General features: G+C 39.7%; 1 protein-coding gene and 1 long non-coding RNA gene across 7 annotated transcripts in view; one reads left to right on the top strand and one right to left on the bottom strand.

Annotated features, from left to right (window-relative positions):
* Positions 1 to 11706, bottom strand: part of LOC127478827 (uncharacterized) — a 45757-nt gene that overhangs the window by 5192 nt on the left and 28859 nt on the right. The gene's annotated exons all lie outside the window — the stretch shown is intronic.
* Positions 1 to 11706, top strand: part of PDE5A (phosphodiesterase 5A) — a 50169-nt gene that overhangs the window by 18880 nt on the left and 19583 nt on the right. For 4 of the 5 annotated variants that reach the window (XM_051805001.1, XM_051805005.1, XM_051805006.1 and 1 more), the window contains exons 4-11: positions 323 to 394; positions 1466 to 1555; positions 2188 to 2325; positions 2806 to 2873; positions 4910 to 5018; positions 7300 to 7384; positions 9986 to 10161; positions 11536 to 11595. In XM_051805001.1, the coding sequence (XP_051660961.1) occupies positions 323 to 394; positions 1466 to 1555; positions 2188 to 2325; positions 2806 to 2873; positions 4910 to 5018; positions 7300 to 7384; positions 9986 to 10161; positions 11536 to 11595 (798 nt within the window). The remainder of the gene's footprint in view (positions 1 to 322; positions 395 to 1465; positions 1556 to 2187; positions 2326 to 2805; positions 2874 to 4909; positions 5019 to 7299; positions 7385 to 9985; positions 10162 to 11535; positions 11596 to 11706) is intronic. The other variant, XM_051805002.1, reaches the window with a different exon arrangement.

Here is an 11706-nt window from a genome sequence, read left to right as displayed (position 1 = left end):
CACCTTGCATTGGTTTTACACTGCTTGGACTCAAACAAAGGAAGTTCTTTGCAGTTTTTCTGTCACTTGATGTAATCATGCCAAAAAATCTGAAAAAATGTAAAAGCTTTGCCTATATTTATGTCAGATTAATAACACTCTGCAAAGTCTCAAAAGGAAGGAAAACATACAGGAAGGCTAAGGTGGGAAACATTTATTATACTAACAGTTCGATTTAATAGTCAACCAAATACCTGTAATGATCACTTATTATCTTCTATACATATGCCTAGAAATACAATCTGATGACAGACTCCTAATTGCTCCATTTTGAACACTCCAGGTTGTCGGTGTGGCTCAAGCAATCAACAAGAAATCTGGAATTGGTGGCACCTTCACTGAACAAGATGAAAAGGTATAAAAGCTTTATCCATTTCTGTCTCCTCTGTTTTCCCAGGGGGATGGGGGATGCATATGTTAATAATTAATTTTTCTCAAAAAGTAAAAACTCCTGCTAATACTGCAAATGTCTTTCTTTATGAGGCCATGAGAAATGTGGATGTGAAACAGTTTGATTTCTGGATCACGATGTTATCTGTCATTTATCTCTGAAACACAGGCTTACTCTCCTGAAATGCATTGTAAAACAGTTTCATAACTTGTAAGAGATATCATTTTTTATTCAATGGTTCCGACTCTCCTGGCATGGCCAACAAACATATTTTGAATATTAAAATTTGTGTAGTGATTCTCTTTCAAATACTGTGTCACTTCTCAATATAGCAATTGCAGGAAAAGAAAAAGCTTTGGATAAATTATGACCAATGTCTAAGATAATCAGTAGAGCAGACAGTAGAACTGATTCCTAATTCTCCCATTGCAGTTGCTTTCCAAACATTTCCGGACTTCACATTCAGGTTGGTTTGGCAAAAGCCAGGCTGTGCTCAGGCTGAAGAAGTGACTTAATCCTCAGCAGTAAAAGAATCAGAATTCACCCTTTCTCTTTGAAAACTCCCCCTTTAAAACAAAATGCAGCCTGAGTATCTGCAGGATATCAGAATTAATCTCACACTGAGAGGGGGAAAATTGTGGGGTTGCTATGTTAGCAGAATTTTATTTCCCCTTTCCAAGAGATGGAATAGCCCAAAATGAGAGAGGCTGGTTGTCTGCGCTCAGGTTTTCTAAATAAAATAAGCATTGCTGCCAAATGACTTGATTCCTTTGAGCTGCTTCTTATATCAGTCTTATCAATCCTACTTGCACCAAGATAACCTGCGAAGATCATTAGTTTAAACAAAAGGAGAAGGGATTCTTGAGGAAATAACAAATTAGGAGCAACCGAAAAAACCCAGACCCTGAATGTGTGGTTGCCAAAACCCACAAAAATATCAATTAATACTTCCAAGTGGAAACAAAACATTGCAGCAGCTCATCTTTGACTGTGGGACGTCATCTCCACGAGGTGCTGCTGTTCCTTTGTCTGCAGGACTTCGCCGCCTATTTGGCGTTTTGCGGAATTGTCCTTCACAACGCGCAGTTGTACGAGACGTCTCTGCTGGAGAACAGGCGGAATCAGGTACGGAACCATTTCCCGGCGGGTCTGTGTTTCCAAAGTGACCCTCAGGGTTGCTAAACTGGTGCAAATTTGGCTAATTTTTCGAGTTGCCTTCGTGCTTCTTGTGAGGCAAAAAAAAGGAACAGGAGCACATTTGAGCGGCCGAGTCCTCCAGCAGCAGCTTTGAAGTGCTGTGTCCAAATGATGCTCTCACCAAATGAGTTCATTGGGATCTGCTCATAATTACAACAGGTAGTAATTGTGCTCCAAAGTTTTAAGAAATGTAGATATCACTGGTTTCAGAATGCACACATGAGCCATAGGAAATCATTAGGTTTCCTAAGGACAAGTAACTGTGTTGTCTGGACTTCTCAGGTTTCATTTGATGACCTGTTAATGCCTAAATCTATTCTGCCTCTCTGACCCAAAACATCAGCCAGCCATCTGTGCTATTTATTTCCTCCATCAAAAGCGTCAAACTGGCTGTTATTCACTTACTTTGCAGTCTGTGTGAGAGCCAATATTTAATTGTGGTCACAGACACACACACTGACTTCCTTGATTCAGGGGAGAGAGGACTCAAAGACAGTAGTAATGCTAATTATTGCATAAATCACAACTAGTCAAAATTTCACAAAAGGCCTTTTCCCCAGGTGCTTCTTGACCTTGCCAGCCTGATCTTTGAGGAGCAGCAGTCTTTGGAAGTAATCCTGAAGAAGATAGCTGCCACTATAATATCCTTCATGCAAGTGCAGAGGTGTACCATCTTCATAGTGGATGAAGACTGTCCCGTGAGTGTGGCTTTTTGGCTAAAGGCAGAAGGGCTTATTCCCTGGGAGTGGTTTGGGTTTCCCTCCATCCTGACTCTGTAGGATTTCTGACCCATAGTATGTTCTGTCATCTTTTCATGCTCAGTCTTTAATTTTCTGGCATCTGCTCAGGCTGGGTCTTGACTCAGGAGGTTTTGGTCTTTGTGTAGTTAAAGAATTTCTGTGCTGACAGATAAATTTGGCATGGCTTGTAAATACTGGCATTTCTCCTTGGAGTCATCAGTAGAGACTCGAGACACTTCAATGATACCTGAAGTTGTACCAAAAGATGTCTTTGTGGCAGGATCCTGTACAGATGTGAAATGAAGGGAAAGAATTTTACACTTGTGTTTATTACAGAATAGGTCTTGGTAACTGCAACAAGGTTTTCACGGATCATACTATTCTAATTTGTGTCAGCCTTATAGACCTGTGTATTAAAATATCCTCTCGCTATTCCAGGATACATTTTCCAGTGTGTTTCACATGGAATCTGAGGAATTAGAAGATTCTGCTGAAAATCTGAAGAGGTAAACCAGTGAATTCAGACCTTTGTTCATCCCAGGAGAATCCTGAAGAAACTATGCTATTAATATTCTTTTCATAATAACAGGCCTTATTTCTACTGGGTCCTAGGTATTGCTGCTATTTTTAGAGAGCAGGTTTTGCCCTGAAGTGTGCCCAGACAAACTCTCTTGCCTTGAAAAGGCCCCACTGAGCAGAACAGGAGAGTAGAGCCCGATCTCTTCACTTTGCCAGGTCCAAGTACACATTGGTATCACAAGGCTAAGCTATGGACATGTACAAAATGGGAGAAGTAAAATTCTAACTTGGTGAGCAGCTCTAAAACCGATCTGTAAGAAATCTCTGTAGACAACTATGGTGTAGAGTAGAAGATAATAATCCTATTAATATTTTTAATCAGTTATTTTAATCATCACCCTTATCTCATAGATAAGGAAGCTGGCTTAAAGAACAAGTCTGACTAAATCAAGACTGAAGTCCTAAAGTTCTAACTTTCAGTCATCTTTGAGAAACCAACTGGGAGGAAGGGAGAGGTAGAAATAGCTGAATTAAAATACCCAGATTAAATAGTTTCCAAATTTAGCCTGAACCTCCGTATTGAAGTTTGAAAATTACTGTCTCCATTACTTTTCTCTGCCATCAAAGACAGCTGTTTCAAATAATGTCAAAAAGAGACACAGTTGTATATAAAATGTTCACTGTGGATATTGTGTGCAGAGAGAAAACGGAGATTTCCGTACCCCTTTGATGCTTTTTTTGCAGTAAACATTTATTATATTAAAATTAATTCCATATATTAGAAAATTATGTCCAAAGTGTGGGGGTTAAGCAACCAAAAACTGTTGAGCTGTATTACAGTTCTAGACACTGTACAACCAGAATGTAGAGAGGTACAACAGTCTGATAAGATCATAAGGTGAAAAAGAAAGTTCCTCTTTACTTGCTCTTCTACACTATGAGAATGGACCCTTCCACTTCATTATCCCTTTTATGGTTACTATTTAATGGACTCAAAATGTGATTTACTGCTTGCATGGGCCATCAGTAAATTATTTCTCATAACTGATAGGGGAGGAATTTTGGAGGCTGAATTTCCTATCAGAATTTTGTTCATGAGACAGCACAACTACATGCTGAGGACTGTACTGTGAGTCAGCCACTGGAGTCAGAACTTCTGCTCTGCTTGAAAGGCGTGATTTTTGGGCAGTAGCAGAAATAATGACATGGATTAGATAGGAATTATTACTTTACATAATAAAATTCAGTCTTGTTATGTAATCAAGGACCCCTCCAGCCCTGTGAACATCCTTAGAGCAGGAGGATAACTGAAGTCAAGTCAAATGTCAGAGGGAAACTCCGGGAGCTTGATGGCAATAGGTTTATTTTGAGGGCGTACGTCCTCGAAGGCAGGAGGGTCTGAGGGTGTAAGAGAATTAAAATACCTTAATTAAATAAGCTGTGACTAAAAGAGTGGAGATGACTGATTCTGTAAATGTCCTTTGTGTCCCAATTTGGAATAAACAGTTCTATTTCAGTAACAGAATCTCCATATGACTGATTGGGCCTTTAGTTTTAGAACAAATTTGAAATGAACTTAGAAGCAGAAAATTCCCAAGTGATACCTGCTGCTGTCTCTTTAACTAATATGGGAATTTCATCCAGTATTGGCTCTTTAAGTGTGTCAGATTTGTGAATGGAGTTGGTTTTCACAAGGTTCTGTTTATTTCTATATAAACGCAGCTGTTCATTCTCTGTCCTTCATCTGTGTAAACCGTAGGGATTTGTTTATTTTTTCAGCTTGGTGTTCAGTGTTAATGTTGAATAAGAAATGGTGGAATGCACACGTCAGTCCACTCCGCAGTTTTGTGATGACAGCTGGATTGGGATCCAGGGTTTGAACTCAACCCCATTATATATCTATTAGTTGTATCTACAGATCCTTTTCTCATACAGGAGAGATATTACTCCTACCTGCTGGGCATAAATGCAATGCCTCATTTCCATGCCACGCACATAACAATGGTGTTGTTGTGTCCTTCAGGGACTACGACACAAACCAAATCAATTACATGTATGCTCAGTACGTCAAGAACACCATGGAGCCACTCAACATCCCAGATGTCTGCAAAGACAGAAGATTTCCCTGGACGGTAAGGAAAATAAGCTTAGATTTGGAAATCAGAAACAGAAAATGTTTCTCTGTTTACCTTTCAAGGCTTTTTTTGTTTTCCCCTTATTGTTTCTGTCAATGTAATGGCCCCGGTTAGAATAATGAAAGCACAAAGGAGGGTACACAGAGAGCGTTGGGAGGCTCCCCGTTCCCTTTTATCCTTTCCTTTCCCTTCTTGTTCTGGCAAAGATTAATGTTATAGATGCAGGTTCTTTGCTGGCTTGGAGATGGAACAAATTCACTTTTGTTTGGGAGCTTTTGCTTCACAAGTGTGATCTCGTGGTATGGTGTACTACTGAGCACATGGATAATGGAGAGTGAGGAGGGAAGGTCACCTGGCAGGACTCAGATTCCAGTCAGGTTACCTGCAGAGTTGTCATTAACAAAAAGCAAACTTGTAATTCTGTATTTTCCTGTCCTTCTAGAAATTAGAAAGATGTCTGCTCTTCTTACTATATTTAAGCCTGTTTCCCAGAGGGGCTCAGGGAGAGGGTAATGAGAGGGACATGAGTTGCTATGGTCAGCAGATGGCTTTTTACCAAAATTTGTTCTGAGACACACAACAAAGAGGTCAGAAAATATAGTGTTCAGTGTGATTGTTCCAGTAAGTGGAAAGAAGGGGCAGGCTTGTGGTGAGGAGCTCTGTTGCTTCCCTTTTTTTTTTTCTGTGCAAGGTTTCACGAATGTTCTGGAGTGGATTTCTAGAAGTGCTCAGCACTTTGCAGTACAGGGCCCAAAGCTCTTAACTGCAGGACTGGAAGTACAGACAGAATCCGGTGGATATACTGTATAGATCAATAAAGAAAGAGGTGATTATTTGGAAGACATTTAAAAATAAAATTAATACCTTGAGAGTCATCCAAACAACTGTTTGTCTGAAACAGGCTGTTCAGTAGAGTTATTTTGCATTTTTGCCTGGAATACACCTTATGGAAGGAAGTCATAAAAAGAAAATAACAGTGCTGTTAGAAAGAATTCTGGATAATGTTTTTTGGCACACAGTGACTGCATCTGCACCGCTGCTTAGGAGCAGTCCCAAGGCAGGGCTGGAGGCTAAATGTTTCGAAAGCTGATGAACCCTGATGTGAGGGAAATCCCAGGTGTTCCCAGTGCCCTAGAAACCCTGGCTTGCCTCTTTCTTTGGAGGACATTCAACAGCATCTGTAGTCACCTCATGAAAATACCTTTGCGCTTTGGTGGCCTGAACTGCCTAGGAAATGGCACGAGGCAGAAGAGCAGCTTGGGTTTATTTGTGCTGTGATGTTGAGCTGTGAAGTTGCCTCAGGTTCAGGCCATTTCCAAGGATAGCACAGAAGCCAAATGCTAAGCTTCAGCTGTCAGGTGTCCATGTTCTTCCCCGAACCAACAAAGTTAGTGCAGTGGAGACAAAGTTCCACTTAAGGCATTTAAGCCTGGTTTTGGCTTACTCTCCTTCCTTTTCACTAATACTGGGTCAGGCACTTCTATTAAGCACCGTGCACTGTGGTTTCATCTCCAGTCCTCTCCTGTTTGACTTTTAGGGAGAGATGCTGATTCTTATCTCCTTTTTTTACAGCTGATTGCACAGGTATTGCAGCTGAGAAAACAATGCTCCTGAGTTATTCTGTATAACCCTCTTGATAATGGGCTACTATTAAGTAATAGTACTTAAGTGGCTGGAGTCTGTAAAGTATGTGGCATGATGTAATCCTTTAATGATTTCTTTAAAGAATCACATCTCCTATTGCCACTTGTAAGCATTACAGTGTTTGTGCACTCACCTGCCAAGATCTTATCTACAGTCTTTGCACAGCACCAGAGAGCAGAGCAACAATAGTTAAAAAAAAAACCACCAAGATAACCTTTTGATTGGAAATATTAATGTGTGCCCAATTTTTGTGTCACATACAATTAGAGATTGGACCAAATGTACTTCTCAGCAGCTGCCACATTATTCCAGGAGCAGTCAGAGTAGAATTACATCCTTTTCTCACCAGGTATTTGAAAAAGAGGCATTGCCTTCTTGATCCAACCTTCCACTCCCCAAATAAATTGATTCTCCTTCTACTGGAGCACGAGACACGATGGAAAATCTTTGGAAGGATGTAGAATGTTGCCCTAGCTGGTAGTAGTTTTCCTACTTGTTGTTTGTGTGCAAACTCTTTGAAGACATGGTTCCTTTTGAAGGAGTATGTAAGCAAAGAATAGTTGCAGACCCACCTTCAGCCACCTGAACACTCGTCTCTAAAATTGTAACTGTATTTTTTTTGTTTGTCTAACAGAATGACAGTGCAGAAAATGTAAGCCAACACATAAAGAGTTTGCTGTGTACACCAATAAAAAATGGGAAAAAGAATAAAGTGATAGGTAGGTATCTCTACAAAAATGTCGTTATACATTTCACAGAAATATTGATGTGCTCCACAGTAAAATCCAAGCAACATGGAATCTCAAGCCGGGAGAAAAGATCCTTAATTTTCATGTTTTCAATTAATAAGTCCTCTGAGACCACCCTGAGTATAAGTTGCTTACCTAATAAGTTACCAAAGAGCAGAATGAGTATCAGCCTGAGTTCCTGGCATCAGTAAGTTCCACAAGCAAACAAAAAATAAAACATACTGATCCCTAGACAGTAGCATGAATCCAACTTACTCAGCTTTACAAAATTTGGCCAGTAAATATTAAGAGTTCCGAGAATGCATTTTTAATGGTCTTCAAATAATTTTCTTTGGGAATTATGGCAAAACTGCAGAGCCCAATTTTTATAGTAAATATGAGGTCCTTTTTTTGTGAAGACAGATTATTTTTTTTAACCTTTGAAGCAGAAAGAGAAGCATCCTCTTCACCTAATGGAGTTTTGGTATTAGCTTCTTTCCTGAGTTCTTTTATTACTTTATTTAAATATTCTAGCAAACCCTAGTAGACCAAGGTGAAGACTGAACTGTTGAGCTTTAATTAGAGATATTTCACTATGCTGTGAGCTACTGATCTCATGGATTTTTTTTTCTATTGGGATTTTCTATGGAAGTGCAAGAATTTCAGTCAGGCCACCCATTTAGGTGGGTTTTTCAAATCTGAGTAATTCTCATTGGGAAATGTTCTTTGAAGTCTCTTCTGGTTTCACATCTGCCTAATGTTCAGATATTTAATAGGGCAAGGTCAAGAAGTTGTCTTTGGGACAATATCCAGAAGCTCCTTTGCCACACTATACAGCATCCATGATTATTATTATTATAAGTCTGGTTTCTTTTTAAAATTATTTTAAGAGTGGTATAGCCAAAACCAGAATTTGGGAAGTGGGATTGAGGTGGGAAAAACTGTCCGCAGCAAAACCAAGCAGATCTTACTGGCAAGAAAGATGAAAAGAACTTTTTTATTCTCCTGACTTGTGCATTTCTCAGGTATGTGGTGAAAGCTTTACAGAATTTTGCTGTGGTTTTGTAACTATGTCCCAGTAAAAGACTTTGGAGTTCCTTTATTTGTAATATATGGGAATCTCAGTGCTTTGGGGAAGTATTTGAAAGGGATTTAAAGAGTCTGAAGTACTACATAGTATATTCACTGCAGTTCTCTATTTTTTTTAAGAGACATCTCTGTGCATCCAAATGCTGTGTCTTTTAGGAATTCATTTACTTTTGTGGCATACTCACTGTTGGGGCTTAATCTTGTGTTCATGACATCACAGTTGCTATGGGAATAATTATAATGTCATAAACCATGCTAAACAGAGATCTGAAAGTGAGTTTCATGGGATTTTCCTACAGGGTTTTATAAATCAGCTTCTTTTTTTCCCAGGGAAAGTTAATCTTTTTCCTTATTTAAATCCTTATTTGCTGGGATTATGTTTTTTACTGTGATCCTGTGATCTAGTCTTCTCATCCCATTAAGGTTCAGAATCTTGTTTGCAATATTAAGATTACACAATCCCTGAGATGTATTTGCAGTTGGCCAGGAAAATGCTGGCTTTTATGCTCCAAACTGTTAGTACTCACACTCATGGGAGGGAGAAAACATTTGCACTCACTTAAGACAATAATCACCCCCAAAGCAGTTTTGGCCAAAGACAACATGTTCTTATAATGCAGCTGCTTTCATTAATATTCTGCTTTTTAGAAGAAATTACCATCTGCTGGGCAAAACTAAAGGGAGGTGTATGTCTGAATGTACCTCTGCTTCAAATGGTGTCAGGGACTTAAGCTGCAGCAAGGTGTGGTAGAAGTTACCTGGCAGACTTTTCAGTGGCCTGGGCGTGGAAAAGTCCAGAAATTCTTAAGAGAAAAATAAACAGATGCAGCTACCAACAGGTTTGAGCCTAACAAGCTGAATTCAGTAAGATGCTTTTCAAGAAGTTCAGCAGTGTTTTGGGCAGGCTGGAATCAATCACATCTTCATGGAATGGGTGACTCTGCTTAAGCTTGGAACCTCAACTTGGGTATTCTCTGTTTAGTTCATTTACTTAAAAAAAATTCCAGTACTGACTCAAATAAGGAAGCAAAAACTCTGTGTACCACTGTTCTGACTTTCATAAATGTTCTTTTGGCATGGTTGCAAAAATTTAATTAGCCTCCAAAGGACAAATTGTCTTTAGGGATTAAATCAATCTAGAATACTATTAATAATAAAAGTTAGGATGAAAACAACCCTAGAATTTCACAGGATAATCAAGTCTCTAAAGCCCTACATTTTTGGTTTACAAATCCCAATAAATACTTTTGAATCTGCTTTGTAAAATATAATTGTTTCATATATGTTTTAGCATTCATTCTATAATACATTGAAATTACTCTTAAAAAAAAAAAAAAAAACAGGGGAAAATCCTACAGCACTCCTGTGTGTCCCTTTTATGTACAGTGATGGTTCATACTGCAGGCTAAACTGTCCCAGACTTAATTCTTGCTGTTCCTTACAACAGGTAATATGGTGGCAGTTCTCTGTATTACTTCTTTTCCTTTCTGTACCCTGCCATAGGTGTTTGCCAGCTGGTGAACAAGATGGAAGAAAACTCAGGAAAGATCAAGGCTTTCAACAGAAATGACGAGCAGTTCCTGGAAGCATTCGTCATCTTCTGTGGCCTGGGGATCCAGAACACACAGATGTACGAGGCTGTGGAGCGAGCCATGGCCAAACAGATGGTGACATTAGAGGTGAGCTCCACAACTAGGTGGTCCTTAATTAGCCCCAAAGTGATTTTCTCCAGACCCTGTCTGCTCTACACATCAGGACAGAAACAGTACTCCCCCCGGGGAACTCGGCCTGCGGAGTTGCTCGGGAATTTTCCCGCTTGTTTCTGGATGTGCTGGCAGACTGTTCCATTTGGTGCTGTGTTTTAACCTCGCTCATGACATTCAGTGGTGAGCTGGGCCCATCTTTTCCTCTCCCTGAGGCTGCCCAGGGGCAGCTCAGCGGGTACGCTGTGCCGCGTAGGAACAGGAAACGCTTGGGCGGATTAGGGGCTTCCTTTTCTTGTCTGAGGTTTTCTGTGATGATTTTGGCTCAGCCCTTTGGACACACAGAGTAACAGCAGCGTTATTGTAGGCTTGCAGCAGTTTCCTCAGACTCCAGCAAACCATGTCAGGATGAACATCATCTGCTCTCAGCCTTTGAGCTGGTTCCTGTTCAGTTTAACAGCTGAAGAGGGCTTTAGTCTGAGAAGCTGAATTACTCAGAGGCGATAACTTGAAGCTGAAAGTGAAAACTTTATAGACTTTGGATCTCCTGACATTCATTATGTAAACAGAGTATTTGCAGAATTCCTAAAATGGGGATTATGTACCCCATAGCCTCTAAAAGAAACGTTACAACTCTCAAATAAACCCGTATTAAGTCATGTTAAATAAAAAGGGGGTAAAATTATTGTCAGAATGATTGGTTTATATTGCAAATTAGAAATTCTCTCTCCTACTGTAACACTTTATGGGCAATACAGGAGGTCCAGACAGATTATATGTTAACACATAGGATGGGTTCTTTAAAAAAGAATCAGTCTCTAGTTGCCTAAAATAATCCATAACCTTTTCATGACCCTTGTTCTCAAGAGCTAAAAAATATGAGCTTATTTAGTTAATTTAAAACAAACATATTGTCTTTCAGACTTTAGTGCCAAGTTTCAGTTAGGGCAAAACTTTCTTCTCTGTCTGAATAAACTCCTGAAAGAATTCCTATGGCAACAATGTCAGGCTCATAATTATAGCTGTTTCGTGTATTATTTGTCTTTGAAAGTGGGGCATGAAATCTTTCCAAAGAGAAAATCAGAGTTCTTTGCTCTTTTATAGAAACTATTTACGTTTTCCTGGCCTACTTATCTCCAGAAGGTTCTGTGCTGTGGGAGATTTGTGCAAGTTGCAGATATCTCCCCATATGCATTCAGAGAGCTCCCTTAAAGCCCTTGTGGGCCCTGCATGGACAATAGATTTCATCAGCAAACGCAGTGCAGTGCTGAAAAATCTGCTTTAGGAAAAGTACTCTTTTACCACACTGCTCTTTTGTTTGTACTAAGGGCTGCTTCTTTCTTTCTGTAGGTTCTCTCATACCATGCTTCTGCTGCTGAGGAGGAAACGAGGGAGCTGCAGGTAACAGTGGTAATTGAATTTTTTACTATTCCTATAGAAATGTTCCATGAATAGAACAAAGAGCAGTCCTTCACACAGACGTGATCCCGAAACACACAGAAGCACATCTTCCCGAAATAA

The sequence above is a fragment of the Manacus candei genome, unplaced genomic scaffold, assembly GCF_025592945.1.
Source record: "Manacus candei isolate 608988 ecotype Guabito, Panama unplaced genomic scaffold, ASM2559294v1 h1tg000062l, whole genome shotgun sequence".
Lineage (NCBI taxonomy): Eukaryota > Metazoa > Chordata > Aves > Passeriformes > Pipridae > Manacus > Manacus candei.
The sequence above is the reverse complement of the archived record's forward strand: the minus strand, read 5'-3'. Positions and strand labels throughout refer to the sequence as shown.